Genomic DNA, 25149 nt, shown 5'->3' with positions numbered 1-25149 from the left:
ATTAGTGCGTTCGTCACCCCTGCTCATAGATTCCTAAGGCAAACGCTGCCGGCATTCTTCCACCGAAAACACTCGATGTGCTGAGAGTCGGGGGCCGATTCATGACTTATTTACCGAGGCGTCCGCGCCGGCGATGCAGAGCGTGCGGACGTGATGTTGAAGGGCAGAACTGAGGACACACGCGGTGTAATGGCCGCACTGTTCTCGGCGAGCTCTCGAGTTGTAATGAAACCGCCGGGGATTATTTCCGCCACGGAGAGGGTTTGTGCGCTTTCTGTAAGGTGACAAAGATTCCCCTGTGCATTTCTGAGCTCTTTTAAATGTGCCGATGCAATCGCGGGGCTGAGGTCGGCGGGGTGGAGGAAGAGGGAAAACGTGACTGAATTAAAGTTTGGAGCATTTCATCTGTGGCTGTCTGATGTCAACTTCAAACAGGTTATTTCATCTTTTTCTTTTTTTTCCCCCACAACAAAAAAAAAATGGGCTATTGTCATTGGAGCCTAGATTCATTTTAGATTAAACTCTTATTTTGCTTTACCTTCAAAGGACATCCATTACGTAGCTGGAGATAAGGGGGAATTGGTGCTGGCAGAGGTGGCGAAGAGGAAGGCTAATGAAATCGATGCGGAATCCTTAACAACCGGACCGGGTAAGAGAATGAGAGTGTGAAATGTATTAAATAAATAAGTTGTAGAAGAGGAAGAAAATGTCCCCGCTTTACTAGCTGGTAACACACTGCTTAAACGGCTCTGCATTGGTTTGCCCGTGTTTGCGCTTGCGGTGCGAGATACAGACAGAAGGGTGGACAGACACTGACAGACAGAGAGAGCCAGAAATTTAAGTCACCAAGGTTATCATTTAATATGCGTATCTAATTGGGACTTGAATTCAATCTTATCTTCAAATAGGATTTTATAGTCGAAATTTGAAAAAGTATTAGGAAAATTCAATCCAGTGGTAAGTGTTTTTTTTGGGCTCATTTAAGGGCACTGAGAAAACAGAAGTGCTCCCAACACTTGAGCAGGGCGTTCTTCAAAGACCACACCAGGTGCCTTCTAAACCGCTGTGTTCTCAAAAAGTTGGATATTTACTGACTTCATTTATTTCTTTATTTATTTTGGTTTCTTCTTTCAACGGGTTTAAGGAATAATACGGCGGCTTTAGAAAGAATGCAACCGCAGTAGCTCTGTGTTTTGAGTTGTGGTGTAAAGGGATTTGATGGTCTACTGCTGTACTTACTCACTAGGCTCCATGTCTTTGATATTGTCCTTTAAACAATGGCAGAGGCTTCGTCCCATGGGAGTCGTTCGGCAGGTGAGATCTATCTGTGCTGAAGTGATGAAATATGGGAGCGAGTCAAATGGATTTGTGTCAATGGATATGAATCTTTTATTACAGAGAGCAGGACACAGCCAGTCTCTGGTGCATGTAAACACAATGCCATTATACAGAAGGGACTATCACTGACATTGACTCAGGGCAGCATGTAAAACATGAATATTGCGCATTAATGTGCCAAACGTCAACAGCAGTACTGATCTGGGACTCAAATCGCTAACCGCTATTTTATATCGATGCCTGTCTGGAGCTGTCACTCAAAGCGAACGCGGCTGTTGATCGCAGAAGGGCAGTAATGTGTTTGCGGAATTTGGCACGTGCTCGATCCTGGAGTGCAAAAATGGTGGCGATTCAACTGCACCGATTTTGCAACGTTATAATCGATTAAAAATAACTATTTCAATTTTCAAAATAAGTGTGATAGGAGCTTTAAATTTAGTGTTAAGTCTTGTAATGGGAAGCCAGGTGTCAAAAGAGATTTTGTGAATGGTGGAATCATTGAATTGTGAGGTCAGAGATTTATAGCTCTAGCTCAGACGTATGCTACACCATTTTTGTCTTTATATTCCGCAGGTGTAAGTTTGGCTGTTTGTGCTCGTTCATCTTGGAGCGTAGCCTGCTTGCGCGTAGCGCCCTGTGCGTAGCCGGTCTCTCTCTGGGGCTGTTGAGCGGACAAGAGCCAATGGCTGCAACGCGAGAGAGAGAGAGAGCAGGGAGCGTTCAGGGCGGGCAGAGGGCGAGCGAGAGCAGGAGGGGAAGAAAGAGGGGCGTTTAACTCCTCTCTCGGAGGTTAAATTCGGGAGGCGCTCCTGGGACAACACGGTTGCGAGCTCCACTCGTAAGCTTCTTAATTACGTCCTTGATAATTTCCACACCTCCCCCCCCCCTCACCTGGAGCAGCTCCTATCCTTGGACAGGGGCACACAGGAGATGAGGGGGGTGGGTGGGGGGGAGCAGGACTGTACTAGCCTGGGTCTATTTGGGAGCATTTTATAGATGTTAATAGTTAAAATTTAGCAGTTATATTTGATGGCCCTGGTACGGCCCTGTGAAGGGGTGGGCCACAGCTTTTCTCCCCCAGGCTACCGTTCCTCTGGCCTGGTCTGGCCGCCGTGCATGGCTGCTCCACAGCGCGGATCGATACGCCTCTCCTGGCCGTATCCGTGTGCGTGAACGAGGCTCACGCGTTTCGGCATAATCAGGAATCACACCTTCAACAGGGAGCGCTTGGGAGGGGGGAGAAAGCCCAATTCATAAATAGACAGGAGAGTGGGCCTGGTTTGGCTTCTGTAAAACAAGGGGTGTTTTTGTTTACAAGGGCAACCTTAAAGGGATAGTTTGCCTTCTGTGTTTTTAAATATGCATTTCCTGATGACTTGTGGGTTTTTCTGTGGCTGCTCTCGAGCCTTTGGGTTTGTTCTCGAAGTCAAGAAAATACACTTCAGGTAACTTCAGCTTTTACATTTTTACTGGCTGTAAATATGAACTGTTTATTCACAATTTTTAATAAATAGCAGTTTCAGGCTGCATACATCATAGAAAATATATTTTAGACAATTTCTCATGAAGAATAATCAGGTAATATAGATATTAACAGCCCCTGGAAGCATATTACAGAATCTATTCGGCCCACTAGCAAACTAAACTAGTCTAAAGAAATCCCATCTCCCCATTTCTTCATCCAAAGGTTTCGTTTTCATAGCTAGTATGCACAACGATGCATGATTTAAAAGTATAGTTAGTGTCATTGTTTCCATTTCAACAATATTTCTGCTACCTGAAACAATTCTTCAGTCAAATCCTGAGGTGACGCCAGTTTTCTGCCATCGACATGGTATTTGCATATTATCTTGCAAGTGAGATTCCACATGAAATGAGAACATGCGAGAAATAGCCCATATCAGCCAGCCAGCCAACTAGTGAGGTAAATCCAAACTAGCCTACTTTTAGAAGCCTATAAGTGGAATTAACTGTCACTGCCATTTTTCTGTGTAGCTAGAGATAGCTGGCTAGCCTAGTGAACTCAATTTGTTGGTGTTTATGACTAGCCTAATTAACTAAAATAGCTGGTGATTTAGCTTTTAGTTTTCTGTTTACGTACACTGATCTAGCTGGTCTCTTTTTGGCCACACTTGCTTTACTGTATCCGACACGTTTTTAACAAATTGAGTGCTTGGCTGCTGCTATTATCCATGTGCTGTGTAATGTCATCGAGCTTCAGTAGCTACTTCCTGCACGGGATAACATTGCAATTTGTATCAAAGTTTAGATTAGCTGCATTCATGTTACAATGACGTGTATGGTACAATACACTTCGAGTCGAAATGTAGAATTTTTAGGTCTAATTCAAATTGTATAAAATGCAGAATCATGAAATTAGAAAGAGCATGTATATTTCAGAATTACCCGCAAAATGAGTGGTCTTGTGTCAGGATCCGTTGGATATAATATCACGCACGCATACACATAAATATGCAAGAGTTTGTGAGACTTACTTAGAACAGGCACACCGGTCTCATTTTGAATCTGTAATCTGTAACCAAGTGAAGGCATACGATTTGTGTGTATACTATAACTGAACTGAATAGAACATTCTTGTGTGATTAACAAGAGGCCAGTAAATACAAAAGAAGGAATTAAGGGGACCTTCTTGTCTAAAGTGACTACGTTACAGAAACAATGCATTCAGATAGGCTGCTTCAGCATCCCACAATCCTCCTGCCTCACAATGAATAGCATTTGTCCGTCTACGGAAAAGGGGCTTGTCTAGCAGGGGGCAGGACACCTCCGGGAGGGATAGAGAAGAAATAAAATTGGGGAAAAGATGAAAAAGGAACCCAAATAAAAGCTGCCGTGGGTTTGTGAGGACTACTGACTCGAGGTTTAGCATAGTGGGAAAAGATCCAACTTCTCAAACGGATGCACTGCTGTGAATAATTAAAGTGGAGAGAAAAGTGCCCTTTGAACAGCTTAGAGAAGTTTATGGACAGCTGTCAGTCACTGAGACCATTGCCGCGGCATAGCATTAGGCTAGCATGTAGCGGTGCAGCCGTTGCATTACTTACCCAGTGGGACAGTAATGGAAGAATACATAAATAAACATTAAATAATGAAGTATAAATCCAAAAATAGGCGGAGCTACCTTGCCATCATGACTCACTGATTCCTACCAATCATTGTGTTTTGTTATGAAGATGAAAACGTTTTAATTGGCTCAAACATGTTGATTGACAGTTCTTTGCGCACACAGACACACACACACACACACACACACACACGTGTACACTCTCGAACGTACACGCACGCGCGCACACACCCACACACACACTATCTCTGAAACTCCTGACTGTGTGTTTTATTGTGCTCTGGCTTATAAAGCCCCGTTTAGTTCTGTCATGCTCCGTGTTTTTCATTGTACACGGCCGTGTTAATTAATTACATTCTAAAAGTGCTGCTTCTGGAAATTACACGCACCAGTATGTCTGCATGTGAACATTCAGCCAGCTTTCAGTCGCTCTCAAAACCTCACAAGACACCCACACACGCACGCGAACGCACATACACACGCTAACGCTCACACGCTCCTTTCATACTTATCTTGGTACACACACATTAATTTATTCATTTCTGCATACGTGCAAGCCGACTAACTCTATCCTTTCCCAACCTGACCTCATTATTGTACCTGTGGTATAAATGCCGTGTGGCTTGTTTGACAGGAAATGACACGTCAGGACTGTTTAGTTCACTTAAAGTCAAATTTAAAGAAAATTAATTCTACCGGTTTGCACAAAATGGAACTGGAACGTGTAGTGCTTTGCCCCTCAACAATCAGCTGGGAACAATCTTGTTCTGCTTTAATTGTCTAATTAACCGACAAGTCTCTTTCTTTCGTTTTCGAATTGTGCGTGGCTTTTTTTCCCTTACCTTGTATTTAACACGCCGGGCCCCCTCGACAGCGCCAGCGAGAGTGTGTTCCGCCGGGCATGCGTCAGGCATAAAGAGCGCACTCGAGCCCTTGTGGGCGAACGCTCTTAAATGACCAGCTGACAAGTGCGCTGATTGGCGTAGATACGCTATTGTTACCAGTTAAAGAGGGAAGAATGCGGGACGGTGCCCTTCAGAGAACGTTTACCCACAAGCCACTTCTGCGGCCTCGCCTCACAATGGCTCCGGGGCTCTCCCCTCGCTGTAAAGCGAGAGAGAACGGTTTATCTCTCCGCTATCCAACATTTCCCCCCTATATGCCTTCTCCCTCTCCCCAGTGGAAAGCGCATCGACTTCAGCACGTAGATTACATTACACTGCTGCATTCTTATCTGGGGCAACTTAGAGCGGCTGCATACGAGTCACAAGAGCTACGGCCACATGGCTACCAGCGTTCCCAGACACGGTTAGCAGCATTCCCACACCCGCAAACACACGGAACGTCACACAAATTCACGCGCTGACCAAGAACCAAAGCACGTATCCTGAGTGTATGTACATTATAGCCACTGCAAGCGCTAAAAACAGCTACAAAACTCCACTGAGTGAGCAGATTTAATGCGTTATACAGGAGTGCGAGTGGTGGGGTTAGGAAGACAGCCAACAGGGTCTTTGTAAGATGGCTGTTGTCTGTCCATTGAGGCCTGTTGTGTGTTGGGTTAGGGTTAGGGTTTGGGGACGGGGACTGGGAGTGATTTCGGTTTGGTCCGCAGCAGGGGAGCAGGAGTGGAGCAGCACGTGTGACTCCTCCGCGCCGGACAGGCTGACGGACAGACGGTCGGACGCACAGCCGGGGCGGAGGTCTCAGGGCCTCGCCGAGGGGAGTGGTCGCACCTCGTACCGCGGCCAATCACAGGACAGCCTGGGGTCACGGTGAGCTAATCGCCGTCGAGTCATCATGGCACGACCACTTTTAATAGATCAGTGTTTTGTACTCATGGAATTACCAACATCGAAAAACGTTCATCTCTGCCACGCTGATCGACGTAACATGGACCTCCATGACCAACACCGATGAGAACACTACATGCACATTACTGCAAACACATTATTTACGTCACGTTTAGCTCATGCTTTTATCCACAGTGACTTATGCTCTTTAATCTATACTCTATATATGTCAGGGTCAGGGTCTAGCTCAAGGGTACAGGCCAAAGTCAAGCTGAGAATTGAACCCAACTTTGAGTCACGTGTAGAGGGCACTGCTTTCTTTTCATTGTGTTCCATTTCGGTTATGGAGTGTGTGTATTTTGTATTTCGATGTTTAGCTTATTTATTGTCTAGATTATAACCTACATGAATGAACTGTTTTGAAGTTTAAAGTTATATTATTCTGGTCTAAAAAAACATTCTGGGTCCCTTAAAAAGGAAACGTGTGGCAGAGAACACAGACTAATTCCTCTGGCCTGAGTCTTTTGAGTGGAGCAGTCAGGACGTCTTTATGTGAGCTCACTTCAGACGTGTAGAGAGGCCAGATGCAGAGCGACTAAACACTCGCCAGAATGCGCAGAAGCCTTGATCTGTTTCAGTTCAGAACGGGGTGGTGGAGTTTTCCCCCCGCTAACACATTGAGTATTTATGTGGATTTGTATGTATTAGATAAAAAACGGTCTTGTTCTTTTATCCTTATAGGCTTTTCATGGCTGTTGACTGTACAACTGCCGGGCTCTGTGGTGACTCCATCTCGCGCTAAGCTCCCGCGATCTATCTCAAATCCTCCCTGTATCGGCCAATTTAAACAGAGGCGGCCCAAAGAGGATGGGCCGACTTAAGCTCTTTTAGAACATAAAGTAAGAGGGTTACGGCAATTTGGCTGCCAAAAAACACCCCGGTTTACAGGTCCTCCCAGCTCCGGAGACCGTATGTAAGAAAGCTGATCAAGATGCTTTAGGAAAGATAATGGGAGCTGAAGGAAAGACAATCCCCTCCATACCCCCCCCATACCCCCCCCCCCCCCAGCCCTCTCCATTTTTTATTTTATTTACCCAACCTAATCTGGTCTCAGAAGAAGTTTCATTGTTTCTTATGTTGAGCCAATAAGGCTTAGAGAGACGGAGAAGTAGCATTATTTCAGCTGTGTGCTGGCTCTACAGAACAGAAGGCCTTCTCCGCGGCTCTGAAAGCCCTACTGTACAGGGACAGAGACGAGGGCCGCAGTCTGGGCCACAGCCCAGCGGATTCTACCAGTGCTGCCCCCGCCCGTCTCTTACACAGTCATGGAGTGACTTTTTTAGTGAGTTTTTATTCACCAAACGGGCGGTGTTGTATGGATAGTGGAATGGGATTGGGGGGAGCGGGGGGGTTTATATTTACGTCATCAATTACATTACCAAAGAAATAAAATATTTAAGTCACCTTTAATCTCATTAATGAAAGTGGGATCACTCTGATGTGGCAGCCTGTAGCCTAGTGGTTAAGGTACATGACTGGGACCCGGAAAGTCGGTGGTTCAAACCTGGTGTAGCTACAACAATAATACAATGCTGGGCCCTTGAGTAAGGCCCTTAACCCTGCATTGCTGCAAGGTGGATTGTCCCCTGCTTAGTTTATTCAACTGTAGGCTTTAGATTTAGTCAGCAGTGCAGATCTGCATTCAAATTCATCTGGGTTTCACTGGAAGTGATGTGGGTTCATTTTGGATTTCGTGGCTTTGAACTCCACACATGGCCTCAAATTAAACTGTGCTGAGGCTAGGCTAACCACCGGCTCCATTAAATCTCTACCAGGCGATGCTAAATGTAGTTTAAAAGATGTTATTCAAATCTACGTATTGATGGTTGTGTAGCCTGTATTTCTCTCCCTCTGTGGCATGACTTATTTCTCCTTTATTTGACCAGGAAAGCCCCATTGACATACATATGACCTGGCCAAGAGTCAACAGATGCATCCTTTTTAACAATACATACACACACAAAGAAAAAATAAAATAAAAGTAATTATGATATAAAAGGCACTGACTTTCAGGTCATTGCATATGACAGTGATTTAGCCTTTGCTCAAAACTACCGGTTGTGTATTTAGTCACAGTCTGTGCTTAATTAAATAATCTCGGTTAGTTTGTCATTTATTGGCTATTAATCATGCGCAAAACGCACATTCATTTATGGAGTGGCATTCAGGGCGTTTAAAAAAATCCTGATATACTGTAGCTAATAGAAATTACAGCAAAAAAAAAAATGTTTCAAATAGTATAATTTCATCAGGAAAGCAACTGAAACCCAAAACTGTAATTCCTTCCTGTCGCATATATGCTCTCCCGTCATTCATATTTTATATACATTCATACATTTGTGCAGCTTTACTATTTTTTATTTTTAAATGATCCAAGCAAAATCCTGTAGTCTCTATAGGACACACAGCTGGAAAAAACACAATTTTAAAGAAAGTCAAACTATCGTTGAGATATGATAACTTTGTTTTCAGAATGTTAAACAACCTGTAAAATAGTATAAGGGGTTAAACATAAACCATGATAGTCATGATAAAATAACTGTGCAACTACACCCACCTGTTATAAGGGCTGTACAATGCAACTTCCCAAACATTTTACTTCTAAAGTTTTTGTTTTTTCCGTGTCAAATGTATGTGTGTGGATGGCGCATTCTAGTAGAGGAAAGTAAAGTGTTAACAATTATATTTATGTTTATTTTTATTTTTACAAAGTCGCACCCATCTTTCATATTCAGTTAAACTTTTTATCTTTGTTTTGCACTGGATATTTGATTTAGAGTAATGCAAAAAGAAGAAATAGCGATTGCTGCGCAGTCTTTTACTTGTGTATGCAATTTATTTTTCTGGTATCAGAGCTGCCGGTAGAGGCAAGCAGACCAGACGGTTGGATGGCGTCTTTCCCGGAGTTGTGCCAGGTGTTGACACCTGGGATTGGGCACAAGCAGGTGAGTCCTGGGGTAGCCTCTGCTCGCGATGATGTGTAGTACTGTAGGCTATGCCGCGATACACTTGTAGAATGGATACAAGTGAAACGTCTCCAAAACCGAATTGGGCGCTCTAATTACCTTTAGCTACTTATTAGTGGCCTATTCTATGTTAATACAATAATAGACGCGATGTTTAATGGCGTAAATGGTGTAGCCTATATGGCGGTCGACCTGCACAGGAGCCTTTCCAAGAGACACCAGCCTCTGCTGCAGAAGCTCTGGGGAATGCTTATCCAATCACAAAAGCGCAACGCGTACATTTTCTGGCTTTGGGATAGGTCTCCCAGGAGAAGCTAATGTGATGATAAACGTCTCAGTCCATGAAAAGCTCTCAGTCTCTCGCTTTAAAGCGGGTGGCAGGTGGTTCTACCAGGTAAAATAGAGAGCGTCGCCTAAAACAGGAATAGTGTTTAATTTTCAAATGCATTTTACTGATTTTGTCGCACTGATTTTGTCATGAAAACGTGCCTGATTCGTGTGCGTTTGCCTGTTTGTAGAAACAAATAGGTGAGAGAGGTCGACTGTGGGGTACAGCTCAACTGTGTTTGATATATCTGTGAAACTGTACGACTGCAGTTCTATATCCGCGCGGTGTTTATTTAACCGAAAGTGGCAATGTTTTTGGATTATATCATCCCGACCAAGAAAGTGCTTGTAATCCCCACAGTAAAGTGGGCCTGTAGCCCAAGGAGTGAGAGGCCATGTTTGTATCGGTAACCGAGAAGAGTGTGTAGATATGAATGAACTTTCAAGATTATATTTCGCATATTCCCTCCTATTTCGCATATCATTTAATCGATGCTGCCGAACATCAGGGGATTTACATTTCTAGAGGGGTTTTCCACAGTATTCCCTTAGCGTACTCACCCCCTTATCACACACGCGCAGCTTTATACTCTTGTGAGGAAAAGTGTTCACTTATTGATGGTAATTAGAAATTGTGAAACTAATGGGTTTTCTTTTTTCTTTTTTTTAAATAAAGAATTTAACCTTGATGCCAGCGAGGATCAGGTAATAGACTGTTTTTCTTTTGTACAACTGGTTACATACATTCTAGACTGCTACTACTAGACTACTACTACTACTACTACTACTATTACTACTGCTGCTGCTACTGCTACTACAACTAATGGCTTACTACTGCTACTGCTACTACATCTGCTGCTGCTAATACTAGTCTTGTGCTTCAGGCCACATTAGGTAAACGTGAATGTCAATTAATGTGTTTCAATTAAACATAATTTACATAATTTACACTTCTTTTGTTACAGGTGACTGGAGAAACCGGAACACTGAAAGTTGTCCATTTTGGTTTAGTTTAAACAGCCACTTGCTTTTTCTTTTAATAAATGTATAGGCGAACATTTTATAAAACAAGGAGTACTTTTTGTTTTATGTTATGATAGTTTGCGTAAAAATGTATTATTTGAATATAAATATTTTAGAAATAATAACATTTTGCCATTTTAAAATTAACGCTGGAACGTTAGGATCGTGTGACTTGGATAGTGTCAATGGTCAATGAGTAAAACGGTAATAAATTGCCTTATTCCATTAGGGGCAATAAGCAATAAGTGCGCATGCCAAACTCGTGCCCGTGGCCGCTTCTCACAATAGGCTATATGAAAAGCTCGGAAATTAATAAAACTGACTTTATTTGATTAAACATGAAATCAGCAGAATAATATTATATGACCCGACATTAATGTTTTTAAGATTCTAGGTAATGTTTTTTATATACGAAAAAATGTTTGCAAACATTATGCATAATAAAGATATTTTTTCAGTGCAATCTTTAATTATTGTTTTTGTTTGTTCTGATTAGTGGTGTGTTTGTACCTGTAATTATGCAGTAGTTTAAACGGGAAACGTTTGCACACTGCACCAATGTTTAGTGTAACCTTTGTAGAATGTTTTCCCCAAAATATGAACATGGAACATGGAATTCTGTGTTCTGCACAAATATTCGTTTTGTACTTTAATATCCGTTTTGTCAAGATGATTTAAATGATCACACGCTCCTGTGTTAAAATGTGTCAATCTGCCAGTAAGGCCCACAATTGAATATAGCCTACTCTATTCAATATTTAGCGGATTGACACCTAGTTATTATTTTCAGTGACGCTGCATAGCCAGGGGAAAAAAAAGGAAATATTTCCGTTTCTATGAGATTATGGGGTGAGAGTTATTCGCGAAAGAAACGCACGCGGGCCTTTTAAGAACTGGAGCCGTTTTCCTGAACGGCAGCCACGGCCGTGTCAGAACTGTTGACGGCCCGTGCTCGGGATTACCGTGACAGCACCCGGTGATCCTTAATCCTCCACTGTATCGTAATCTATTTACTTTGCATTCTAAGAGGATTTTCATATGAAATATACAAGAAGTGATGCTGGAAATGGACAGAAGATCAGGAAGGATGTTTTGGCGTTTTTGTTTTTCTTTGTCGTTTTTTTCTGAAGCCATCAGCTTTAGAAAAGGGAAATCGGTTTATGTCAGTTTCTGGACAGGGGAAGAGGTATTGACTATTAAACATGCTATATGCCTATTTCCTGTATCTTTACTGAGATTGTAACGGTAACCTCCGTTATTAATAGCTATACAGCGGCATCCATCATTCACTTCTGGTGTCATAACAATTGTTGAAAGAGGCTTTGGAAGAGAACGTAGGACGCTGTACCTGGATGTCGCTAACGTTCGACATCCGGGCCAGACTCCTGGGTAGACTTAAATCACAAACGACGCACATTGGAAAGCAAATTAAAATCAGTGCGCAAATCACGTCTCGTGTAGCACTTAAAACTAAGACGCATACGATTTGTGAACATGCAGATTATTATGACCGCAGCTGCTATATTGAGACCCGCCATCTGGTATTATTACATATGATCCAAAAGCAGATGTTTGCATTAGCTTAATCCACACCATTACATTTTAACATCATATGGATTAGAGATATATTGCTGAACTTTTTAAGGAGTCAGATTAACTCGTTTTGATTCACTCAGATTTCGTTTGTTTACAGTGCGAGTTGCGAGACCATAAAATCCTTGTTTTCTTGAACTTTTCTCAGATGGTCATTCAAATCCCCATGCCGAATGGGAGTGATGTTAGCGATGGCATATTGCAATTGAACACAAATTACGAAGTTAAGTTGCTTTTTTGGTGCCTCATAGTTAAACAGAAATAGAAAAATGGCCAGTGTGTTCTCTGCGTTCTTCTCTTCCTACCCATAAGAAGAAGAGTGGCACAGAAGGCACACCTGTAAGCACTGCAGTCGACGCCTGTCTGTTCGTACAGTTGCACCAGCAGTCCTCGACGCTGCAGGTACTGGTCTCAAACTACAGGATGTGGGAGCCACGTCTCCGGAAACAATTCCTAGTGACGACTCAACCAAAAACTTATTTTTGCTTCTAGTAGATCAGCTGAAACCTTGTTTTAACAGAAAACTCCACATTCCACCTGAACAGAAAAGAACCCTCTCCGCACAGGCAGTGCATTATATTATATAATAGTATATATAATAGTTATAATAGTACGAAGGGACACAGCTCGCGACTGCCAAATGAGTAGTGTCCGCTAAATTAATAATAACCCAAACGCATCATACTGGGCAAAATGGACGTTTGAATTTCATCTTCTGTATCAAAGGAAGGTTATCGGGGAAAAAAACATTCTGAGCCGATTCAGGCCTTTGTGGACGACTCACTTTGGTACATAACCACACCCAGTTTTGCTCCCGACCACACCTTGTTTGGCACATGACCTCTGCCTGACCCCAAAAAATTTACCTCAGCCAGAAATGTCCCATTTATTAGATTCATTCAGCAGAGTGACATACAATGTAAAAGAACATAAATGCATGCATCATGAATGCAAATCAGTTGTAAGCACAATGTACAGAACTTTGCAGCCAACATCCAAATTACAAAAAACATGCTATAGAATAATAGGCATATACGCAAAAAACTCACGACAGTACATTTCACATGGCAAGTGAAAATAGAGCTAAAGATTGGTACAATCATGAGTGCCACCATCAAGATGGATGCCTTAAGTCCTGTGAGATAAAAAGAGAGGGTTAGTTGTTATATGAAAGCATCGGTGTGTAGTCTGACATGGTGAGTCTTCAGACATTTGCAGAAAACAGCCAGTGAGTCTGCCTTCATGAGTCCTGGCTGATTGGAGCAGGTTGTTCTGAAGACTGGTGGCTGTGAGGAGAGGATGCTGGGAGCTCAGAGAGATGAACGGTCAGCTGACCAGAAGAAGCTGAACAGAGAGGTCAGGTTGGAGTGTGTTATGTAGTCATTGTCTGAAGATACTGTTGTTTACTGCTGTTTGGTGTGCCGCTGTGAGGCATCAATAGAATGCGGGCGGCCACCAGAAGCCATTGAGGGGTGTTTGCAGTCTGAAGATGGAGAACAAACTTGTAGCCATAACTTATGATTGGATATAGAATGCCTTTGAGTTTGGATTTCACGGGCAGATGCTCCAGGTCAGGGATGTGGACCAAGCCTCTGTCAATCCTTGGTGGGATGCAGGCTGCTTCCGCAATTCAGGGGTTCTCAAACTTGGTCCATGGGGTACCCCTCTGTATTCATTTTTTTCCCCAATCACAACAGCAACCCTTGAATTGAACTATTTTAATGTCTGTTGAGAGATTATTTACCCTGCTAAGGCCACTTCATGTCAGATATTCATAGGTATGTATGGCCAGTAGAGTAAATGCCACATTATTGGTTGGATGAACTAATATTTTTATTTTCTGCAATGTGGTGTTTGGCTAATTATTTCAGGAAAAAGGTTCAATCTGAACAGGTGAGATCAGTGGATTCTTTCGGCTTTTCTTGAAGGCATCCGGCTACCGAAGCTAAGCCGTTTGTGGAAAACCGGGAGTTAAAAGACAAAGCAAATGGAAATAAGCCAAATCTGCATTGTGTTGATCGGGTTTATGAGAGAACATAAACTTGTTTTCAACAAACAAGTTGGCCAAATCTAACAAGGACTGAATATAGATCACCACTATGCTTGGAGATGTATTCGTTTATTTATTTGCCCGTATTTTTTTTACGGACAAAACAAACAAGTGGGCGTTAAGCATCTTTTGGAAATATGAATGTGCTAGCAGCCACTCTAGATTTTCACAACTTGTATAATGAATTGTGAATACAGTATGAGGTGTTGAAATCAAATGACCCTTCTTGTCTTGGAAATGTTTTTTTCCATCACAGATAATTATTGCGGCTGAGACTGCTAACGCACAATTTAAATGTGATGCACTGGCAGCACTGCAGGGTAATAGGTCCCAAACGACAACACAAAAATAAATAGATATATAAATTACGTTACTGCATTGCATCTACATTTTACAAAACATCTTTGTAGAGTGGAGTTGTGACGAGCACGTTTAGGCTAAACCTGTGCGGTGTGTTCCACCACCTGTCGGTTCTGACCTCCTCCACAAGAACATTTCTCGAAGGATTTCACTTGGGCAAGGTGCAACTGCACAGCGACGTATCGAGTGTGTCTACACTGCTGCCCCTGGCACGGATAGGCAAAATAAAGCACACGTGCAGATATCAAAGGATTTCTTCCTGCTCAGGATAACTGGTTTACAATAAATACATCCACACTTTAATAAGAAGCGCTGGGGAAAAAATGCTAATCATGATCTCTATACACATCCTTCGACACAAAAAAAAAGCATGTAGTCACTTTATAATAATTTTTACCTGACACTATCGGCACGAAACAAGGTTTATAAAGTGATAGAACGTAGGCTACAGAAGAAGAAAAAACCCGATTTTGTTATGATGCTTCCTCGTTTTGTTTTTATACCTGACTATGCAGCAAGAATTGTAACCCTTAATCTAACAACACTCGCACATGTTTAGAGAAACTGCACTGAGCTTCTGGACCAATCAAACAGGTTCTTAGTTGTATGCGTTACCCGCTGTACATTGATAAGCTATTTTCATATCAATTAGGCTAGTAACGCTGGGTTTCTGAACATATCATCCTCATGCGAACTTTCCTTTCAGAAATGTAGGACAAATGAGCTAATAGCACAAGGAGTGCTTCTGATGGAAGAGCCTCGCAAACTTACTCATATCTCAGTTCATAGTCTGGCTTGAGAATTTGCGATCGATTAAGTCCCTTACTTTAAATCTAGTTATGTTTTAAAGTAAGATGATTCCGGTTTTTTTTTCAGTTCTCAGCATTTGTGAATATGAAGAAATACGAATTTCCCCACTTGATAATCCTATTTACCGTTGGCAGATATGACTAATAAAGCAACATTTATTAGTGATATCTGCCAACGGTAAATAGGATTTCAAGAGCCATTGAATATCAAGAAGGTTATCTTAATCATTCACTGCAAAAAAAGAGAAACGCTTATAGATTTTTGTCATATAGAATATGCAATAACCAACCATTAGATGATTATATAGATTGTGCGCGCATAGGCTTCACATGTTGATAACAACATCTGAACAATCGCACATTTCGCCAAATTTAAGAGCTGCGTTACATATTCGATTTTATAAACCTTGTACTGAACGATAATCGAAATGAATTAAGAAACTTCCCAAACAGGTGACGGGACCCAATCTATTTCTCAGTTGGAATTTAAATTATCAGAGCACTTCTCACTAAAGTAGGCCTATTAATATTGATATATATTACCAGAAAGATGCCGGTCATTCATGGAAACTTTTAGCAGCTTGACTTAAATATTAGTCCTATACGCCGTCAGCATTGCCAGTGGGAGAACAAAAGCTGGCTGGTATTATGAACGTTATATCTAGTAGGCTACTATTTTGTTTTGGAATGTTTTTAGTGTTAAATTATGAGTATGTAGTATATATTACATTTCCTGTCTGGAAATAGGAAAGTCGTTTGTGATCTCAGGTCAGGTATTCTTTGTGGGGTCACAATCACCAGAATTCATAGACTTCAAGATTATTTTACCTCATTTGATGCAAATTCGAAAAAATCAGGGGTGTTTGCAAACCTACTCGAAGTGGCAGTCGCCCACTGATAGCGCCTAGGGGGTCTCAACGCTAACATCGTAAAGCAAACACATTTTGTGTTCTAGTGGGCTGCTTGTTTAGACAACCTTATTTATTCAGCTGGAACAAATTAATAATTAACTCACAAAGAAAACTGACTGATGTTAATTGAAATCGTGCGAATTTGTCCGGCTTTCTTTTTTGTGCTTAAAATAAACAAAATTAAACATTACAATGAGCATCTAAAAAGATGCGAAACAGCAATCTGACTGTGTTCCGCAAATATGTTGACTCACTTTACTTCGCTTTGTGTTTACCGTATTGATTGCACAGGAGCTTTCAAATCATTTTTAATCATAAAGCAGGCGTCGTCTCAGAATATTAAAACTAATTTAGTCCTAGTTGTTTTGTTTTTTTGCTAATTTTCTTTTACAGACATGCAATAAGCAAGCAAATTATATAATTGTATTGTTGGTGTGAGTCTCTTTAAATAAATGTGAGGATTCCGATGAATATAGGCTAGCAATATCGTGTTGGTTTGAATTAATCTAGGCTCAGCCAACTGCTTTCTTTCCTTTTTCAAATATTTAGTGACGGGCGGAGTATGTCCTTACTGTTTTAACTTGTACCTCTAAACACCGTTGCCAGGCCCGTCTGACCTTTTCTATTTTTAATGAGCAAATGCCCGGCAGGGACCTCTCTTCTCTAATATTCGCCTCCTCTACATTTGACCCATTAACCTGGCTCCACCCTTTTAATTACGCAGTAAGAGTCCGCAATAATCTACTTCAGTTCAGTTTATTAGAAACGCACGCAAATTAACGCTTTTATATTCTTCAATTCAATTAGCCTCGTTGGTGCCCAGTAGCCTACCATTAAGTCAAAAGCACAGAAAGTACTTAATTGCTTGGAAAAAAAGAGTCCGTCCCCCGTGCAAAATGGCATAAATGTTGGAATGGTATTTACACTGTAAATAAATATTCGAATCGAAAGAAAAAAAAGCATTGTAAGGAAGCATTAAAAATGAATTGGGGCATGAACAGACTGGCTACAGTCTGAATAATTAAACCCTTATTATGTATTGTGTGCTTAGACAATGTTTTGTTCAACACCCACCCCAAAGGGGGGAAAAGTCGCCACAAAACCCATGAGCATAGAATATGAAATATTTGTCACAAATGAAAATAGCCTACGATTGACCCGACGAAACGAAAACTCGCATCGGTTTCAGTTCCTCGTCAGATCACATACCAATGTGTTGTTGTTTTTTAAACTACCCAAATATCCCAAAACAGTCCAGAGGGATAATCGTGTTCTACAAAACAAGAGAGACAGCGAATTCTATGATAAACTTGTCTTCATCTTTACATTACATTTAGTCATTATTCTTGCTTGCTGTTTGTCTGAAATTAATGACACAATGTTAAAACGACAGGTAAGCGTAAAAGTTAGCTCTGTCGTGTTCTAATATATTCTCGGTAATATCTGCGCTTAAGAATATCTTGAAATATAGTTTTAATATACCTGGGTGTTAAATACCACATGGAGGAAAAAACACTCAAAAACCACTAGGAACAAATCGTTAAGTTGATCTTTATTGTATGGACAAGAATGTAAGGGGCCGTCGCCTGAAATACATTCAACAATTCACTGGAGTATTGAAATCGTATTTCCAATTCGCTTCTATCAATTAAAGAGGAACTCAAAAAAAATGCCAAGTGCTGCCATGAAAAATAGTCGTCAACATCAAAGACAATATCTATCGTGTTCTAGATAAAACGTGTATGTAATATATAATTTAGAAACAGCAGCTTGAATGAAAATCCAATTATGTATATCATTTTACAGTTTCTCCGTTGTATTTTATTTTCTGGGGCAATAACACATGTTTATAAATTCACTTGACTGTTCTATTTTTGAGATTCAAGGTAACAAAAAATGTGTCAAAACGATTGCTTTCTTCTCACTTCCTAATCGATATTTAGAGAATTTGGGAGGATAATCTTTTTTTTTTTGTCTTAATATTTTAAAAACAATTTCAAACCCAGTAACACCAACTAAATGCGGCCACTGTAACTGACCCAATTACTTATTTACACATTTCAGCTCATGTATGTAGCTGACTAAAATCTCTTTCGTCCTAAAAATAACAAGTTTATGAAAAAAATTATACAAGTTGATTTGGGTGGAGGTAATCAGAGCATTGGGCTGACAATTCGTGTGTGGGAATAGTATAGTACTCCTTGTCATAAGAAGAGATGAGCACATATAGGGAACTGTGGAAATGGTGCTCACTGAAGTTTGGTTAAAATGACACTTTAAAACTTGTCCAGCATTTAAGGTCGTCCATTGGCCTTTCAGTACAATTCTTCATTGATAAAAGTAAAAAACAAAACAAAACACGGCAAAGCTTGTCCACAGCTGTCCATTTGGGTATTTTTTTAGTTTTAAATTTCTTAAAAGGGATTTAAAAAAACGTCAAGTTGGTGAACGTCTAACTATATGTTAACTTTTGAAGTTCATGGATTATGATTCTTTTTTCTTTTCTTTTTTTTTAATCACCACACTATCAAAAAAAAAAAAAAAAAATTTCCAAAATAAAAAGGAAATCACAAAACTTGGAACCTCCAGGAGGCCTGGTCTTTGTAGTCCAAGCAGTCCGTCGTGTTGAAGTTGAGTTTCCAAGAGGAGGCGGTTTGGTCTTTGTAATCCAGGCAGTCTGAAGAGTTGAAGGCCAGGCCAGCCCCGCTGTAGGCCTGGTGGTGGTGATGGTGGTGGTGGTGGTGCCCGGAGGACTGGCTGATGTGGTGGTGCGGGTGTCCCGACATGGAGGAGGGGGCCATGGGGCTGAGCTGGTGCGGGTGGTGGTGAGAGTGCATGGGCGCGAGGTACGAGCTGCAGTCCACTCCGCCGAAGTAGGAACTGGACGGGGTGGGATAGCCTTGGCTGTAGCCCGTGGTCTGGTTGTAGGACATCGGGTAGGAGGACGCCGTGCCCCCTGAGACGGAGCGCTGCATGCAGGAGGTATTGGTGGCTGGCATGGGCTCCGGGAGGGAGACGGACGGAGGGGCGGAGCCCGGGGAGATGGAGGCGGGGCTCCAGATGGAGGAGACGGGCGTGCTGATGGAGGTAGAAGTGCTGCTAATGCCGGCGTTGTTGCTGGAGGAGTTGGAGCTAGAGGAGGAGCCGTTGCTGGACACGGCAGGCGGGGTGAACTGGCCGCTGCTCTCCGACCCCGTGCTCTCGCGGGTAGGCGAGGACTTCTTCTTGGCCGGACGCGCCTTCGCGCTGCTGCCACTCTGCTGCTGCTGTCGGCACTTGGCCCGACGATTCTTAAACCACACCTAGAAAAATGTAAACCACAAGCCAGTTTTAAAAACCTAAATTAAAAATAATAATAATCCTCGCGTAACGTCCCATTAAACATTTCTTAGGAAGTGGAATGTGCAATGAAGGATACATATATAATTAAAGCAACGCGGTCAATTGTCAACAAAATCATTAGCTTGCATCCAGGGCCCCTGTTTTCCATGAGGTTTAATTTCATAGTGTACCATGTAGATAACACGCTATTGAATTTCTCCTCAGAGTTGAGTAATTTAATAGTTTGAAATGGGTCTACTTATTCAGAACTTTTTCAGCATGCATTCTGAGGACATAATGACTGGGTAGTAAATAGGCTGCGTGATTGTTTGTCCGAATGCAATGGTCTGAATTAAGATTCACAAAAATGTGCATATCAAATTATTGGTAGCCTGCATTTGAAAAACCTCACAGAGAATCAAGTTAAATGTATAACTAGATAACGGATGTACATTTAGTTTGTCAAGATTCATCTTTGATAAATCGAGTCACTTTCGTAGGACATAATGAACAAAATCAAACGGTTATAAAATCAGATACAATTTATCGGGACAGATTATCCAAAGTATCCAAAGAGTTTGAAATTTGAATAAACTATGGGTTAAATAAAAAATAAAAAACAGCAACATTAACTATAATCAACAGAGCATCCATTTTATCTGTGCAACATCGCATGTTCACTTTAAATGGGTTGCGTAAAAATCGCTACATGGAACAAAGCATTTAGAGAATCCGAAGAAAATACATTCACAGTGGTCGCTGCGGTGGAGATTATTGTTCTGCTTCATCCGATATTTGCAAAAATGCAGCACAAGAGGGGGCCACTGAGCGGGCCGCCTGAGCGCGCGTGATCCCCGACACAAACAGGCTTAAAACTGCAAATACGTTTTTGTTCAAAGTACATCTCAACTAAACTTACTGCATAGATGTGACGCATTTGCCACTGCGCAGTCTACAATCCAAAATGGCCAACAAGAGCCGAACACCTTGAGGAGAACCCCTAACCTAGTGCAAGTGATGACGTAGTATTATTATAGGCTAATAATCAATACCTGGACTCTGGATTCGGGCAAATTAATTTTCAGAGCAACCTCTTCTCTCATAAATATATCTGGATAGCGCGTCTTGCCAAAGAGCGCCTCCAATACGTCCAGCTGTGAGCGCGTGAATGTAGTCCTTTCTCGGCGCTGTTTTCTCGGCGTCGCTGAAACAAATAGAATAAAAGTTAGGAACACGAACTGAGCGATTTACAAATAAGCTACTCTATTAACTATTCTATTAACAGGGAAAAGTAGCATAATTATTGCATATAAATAGTCTGGAATGTTCAGGCCAGCAAAAATAAAATAAAGGCCTATCCACAAAGTTTTTTTAAAAACACGAGCCAAAATGTATTTTAACCACTAACAAACGCTGCTGACAGTGAGATCAACATTAGGTTTTATCATGCATTATGATAATTACATTGTATCATTAAATTGTTTTTGTGCGCAGCTTAGATATTCTATTTTTGCAAAACAGTCAGTTAGTTTGAAAACTAAGAGAAAATTGTTCTAAAAAATCCTAAACAATATCGCACTTTCCCAAATAGGCCTATCACTAGTCCCAAAGATGCAGAACGTAGGCTACTGGGAAGCGGGGAAAGCCTTTATAGACATACACCTAAAAAAATCGTTTTCAAAACAGCGTCAAAATGGAACTGAGGCCTACATCATTAAAACTAGCTTTTGTTATATAGCCTAAGCTACAATGGTATAATTTTTAATTACCGCAAAGTAAATTCTCAGGCATCGACTCTGAGTACATTGCATATTTTCAGATTGCATTTGGCATAGTTTTCAGCGCATATTACCTGGGTATCCTACTGATGGATGGAGGAGGTCCATGGCCGCACCGCTAAGCCCCAGGCCGTTCATGCCGTACGGGGGCTGTTTGAGGTATGACATCATGCTAGAGGCAGTCACGGGTCCCCCCAGTTCTTGCCAGTAGTTCGATTTCCCCCGATGTTGCAGTTTGACGGGGAAAGGGCCACAATAAAGACTAAAATGGACGAGAAAGGACGCGCTTTATCTCAAAGGAAAACGGCAAATAACAGCCTACAGCATGCCTTTAAAATGAACGAAAATGAAAAACAAACTAAAACTAATTTTACTTAAAGTTACAGAGATGTATGAGTGATGAAGTGTAAAATCAACAGGAAAACTTGCTAAATTGCTACAAAGGCTATTTTATCTAACCACCACTGGCCCTAAAATTATTCACGACTTTTAAATATGAGCAATCATCAAGTATTTACAATGAAATATTTACAATGCCTCTGGGGGGGTCATCATAAAATACTTACCTGCTCTAGATACGAAAAAAATAAGACTCCTTACACAATTTTTGCATGCAAAATTTAAAATGATACAAAATAGAATAAAATATCACTTGTAATAAATATAGATGTAATTAAGGACTGAAATACTTCCATTAATTATCATTATTACAGTTATCATTATCATTATTAGTAGTATTTATCCACAACCAGAATCTGTAGACAGAAAAACAAAGTTTAAATAATATCACTTGCAAGTTACATTTTCTGAAATTATTTTATCAGACTATTTAGGAATGCATTGCTTTCGTGTCCATTGCATCTTTAATTTGTTTCTTGAAATATACCAGGTGCATTTTTACACGAGTGTGTGTTTTTAAGCCGTTTACATAATTCGTGTCTGTAGAATTTACTGTAGTCTATAAGCTATATATGTTTTCCTAAAATATAGAAACTACTTGTAATTATCTGATTCCAATTATTTGTTTTTTTGTATGATCTCAAGGAAACTCACATGCATAGCTTATGTTAAGCTGCGTTCACATTTCCAAAACCCAAAAAATAAATCATGAGAACTTTTTTCGGAATGGACATAAACAAGTGAATGTCTGTAGCAAACAGACAAATAATTCTGATTTAAAAATTGATTCATTTGGCGTTTGTTGCTGTCTTCCACATTAATTTACATTAACTCCACGAATTCATTTTACGAGTTTCTATGCGTGTTCATCCAAAATCTCAAAGTGGCCAATATATTCCTACATCACTTTTTAGGTTGTAAATAAAAAAATTGTATTTAGCCAAGGTAAGGTGTATGTATATATATATATATATATATATATATATATATATATATATATAATCCAAATTATGAAGGCCGAATAACCCAAATAGATTTCCCCCAAATCTTGACGCGCATTTAGGCCTATTTTGAGTATTCAGCTTTCTTCCCGATTAGGGCAATGTGTAATATATTTTTTCATAAACCATTTCCTGGAGCTTTTTCACCGTGAATATCTTTGTGATTAATTTAAAACCAATTCTGTTACAAGGTTGAATCTGACAATTGAATGCTATATGGAAATTAAATAAATGTAGCTAATGAGACCCTAAACCGATCTAGCAGTTAAGGTTGCGGAAGAAAAAACAATATGTATAGTTTCTAGGGGAACTGCTTTCTCATACTGTAGAACTATACTTTCCGCAATTTTATTAGCGCATGATACAACAAATGCGATTGTAAATTATATAATTTAACAAGGATGAAGGGAATTTTCTCTACATCTTTTGACGAAGATACTATCTGGGCCCTTGCTGAGAAAAGTAAACCTGGAGTTTGCTGTGTATTTTGACGTTGCTCAAACTACATTTCCAGCTCTGCAGGACAGATTGAAAAGGAGAGCGCCGTGCAAATGAACTCAATTACAATTTAGATTAGACCTCCAGGGAGACCATTTAAAGAAGGGGTCTTATCAGCAAAATAAATTAACAAAAACCAAAAACACGCCTCTCCAATTATCTACTAAGTACATTCAACATTCTTAATGGGCAATCGGGCTCAAAATTATTCATTTCCATGAGAATAAAAATATAAATCAGCCCCATCCAGGCACACTCGCTTGTTGGATACGTTTTATTTAATCTTACTTGAAATTGGTGCCAGCAATTTCCAGGAAAAATGAATTGATAATTATATGGTATTGCATCCAAAGTGCCACATAGAAAAGAAAAAATAAAAATTTAAAACGTAAATAAAAAACTTTCTCGACTCATCTCCAAGTAAATGCTTTTGTTCAACTTGCGGTGATCTCTGTATCATACTATACGCATTATTTCAATATATCGCCGCTTGTAAAACAAGTAGCAAGCACGAGTTACATTTTTCACAACGAACTCAGGAAGGGGAGGCGTTTTGCACTTCGAAGCTCAAGCATGCGCTTCCACAGTGGTGTGACAAAAATACTGGATACAAAAACTTCACGACAATAATCGCTACGAGGGGAACCAGAACTTACCTTTTTTATCCTTCTCCTTCCTTTTCTCTTCTTTCCCTCTTTTTCCTGTCTGTTGAAATACGTGTCTCTGTATAAATATCCACCAGTGGAAGATTTCTGGAAAGCGACACGGTTGAATGGCACACAAGTAGCCAATAGACAAAAGAAATAAAAAGTATTTTAAAATGCAGGTGTGCCGGTGCTGGTATCTTGCGCGTGGTCTGTGGTAGTTTCACTGTATCAGTCACTGAATGTTTTCAGGATTTACAGCCAAATAAATCAAGCTGATTGCATTTGACTACTCGAATATGTCTGGTACTCTGTTTAGGTGATTGCTAATGTAGACGGATTGAGATTGATCACCTTCTCTCTACCCTGTCCCTCTATGAGCGTAAGACACCTGCGGAACCGCCCACTCCAACCAATCGCTGCGCGCCCTCTCTAAAACAGACCGTCGAAGCAGCCACTCATTGCTCAGAACTGCGTAAAAGCCCCTCCTCTCTTGACCGACGACAACATAAACCTGCGGAGTGACCGGACGGATTAAAAAGAAAGATAAAATATTCGACATATACAGGAAATAAATGTTTCACAACGATCAATTGGTTAAACTAGAAATATACATGTATAGGCGTTAAATGCGGAAACCCGTTAAAATCACGCAATGTAGTATACTATATCATCCTTCTTATTTTCCCCCCTCAGTCTACAGGATATTTATTTTATTTGCAGTTATTGTGTAGCCACACTTCTGGAGTTAATTAAACCGTAATATAAGATTGCTCGCCTTAAATGAAAATTCCAAATATAGTAATACATATTCATGTATAGGCTAGTATTTTTTATTTTAGGTAGAAAAACATAGCCTATCCAAAGTCTGTTCGCCAGCATCTTACCGGTTTTTTATGTGCTGCCATTTTAATTTGGTAAAGAAAATCAGTGAGATGTTGTCAAAAGTACCTTACTTTTACGTTAAATTTAAAGCATCCATTACACGTTTATAAATGCGCAATAGGCCTATAAGAGAGCTATACATATTATAGCATTAATTATCTGGCATTGAGGGCGCCAAAATGTTAAATTGTAAATTATAGCCTGTGCTACAGTTAATTAAAAAAGTGGTATAATATAAATGATGTATAAGGTAATTTATCCTTTTTTAAAATTTATAATGCTAGGTAACGGGTTGCAACTTGAAGAGG

At 40.6% G+C, this 25149-nt stretch overlaps 2 protein-coding genes across 4 annotated transcripts in view; one reads left to right on the top strand and one right to left on the bottom strand.

Moving 5' to 3' along the window:
- wdpcp (WD repeat containing planar cell polarity effector) overlaps window positions 1-11055 on the top strand; it is a 66687-nt gene extending 55632 nt beyond the window's left edge. For 2 of the 3 annotated variants that reach the window (XM_061228212.1, XM_061228213.1), the window contains 5 exons: window positions 547-649; window positions 6039-6198; window positions 9130-9221; window positions 10246-10274; window positions 10535-11055. In XM_061228212.1, coding sequence (XP_061084196.1) covers window positions 547-649; window positions 6039-6198; window positions 9130-9221; window positions 10246-10274; window positions 10535-10585 — 435 coding nt within the window. In that variant the 3' untranslated portion in view covers window positions 10586-11055. The remainder of the gene's footprint in view (window positions 1-546; window positions 650-6038; window positions 6199-9129; window positions 9222-10245; window positions 10275-10534) is intronic. The other variant, XM_061228214.1, reaches the window with a different exon arrangement.
- Window positions 11056-17904: 6849 nt separating this feature from the next.
- otx1 (orthodenticle homeobox 1) lies at window positions 17905-24210 on the bottom strand. The gene is made up of 4 exons (XM_061228375.1): window positions 23969-24210; window positions 21489-21676; window positions 20689-20840; window positions 17905-19617 (listed from the first exon to the last, which is right to left on the bottom strand). Exons 2-4 carry the CDS (start codon window positions 21583-21585, stop codon window positions 18883-18885), a joined length of 984 nt encoding a protein of 327 aa, XP_061084359.1. The 5' UTR covers window positions 21586-21676; window positions 23969-24210; the 3' UTR covers window positions 17905-18882.
- Between the last annotated feature and the right edge of the window lie 939 nt (window positions 24211-25149).

The sequence above is a fragment of the Conger conger genome, chromosome 18 (assembly GCF_963514075.1).
Source record: "Conger conger chromosome 18, fConCon1.1, whole genome shotgun sequence".
In the NCBI taxonomy this organism is placed as follows: Eukaryota; Metazoa; Chordata; class Actinopteri; order Anguilliformes; family Congridae; genus Conger; species Conger conger.
The sequence above is the reverse complement of the archived record's forward strand: the minus strand, read 5'-3'. Positions and strand labels throughout refer to the sequence as shown.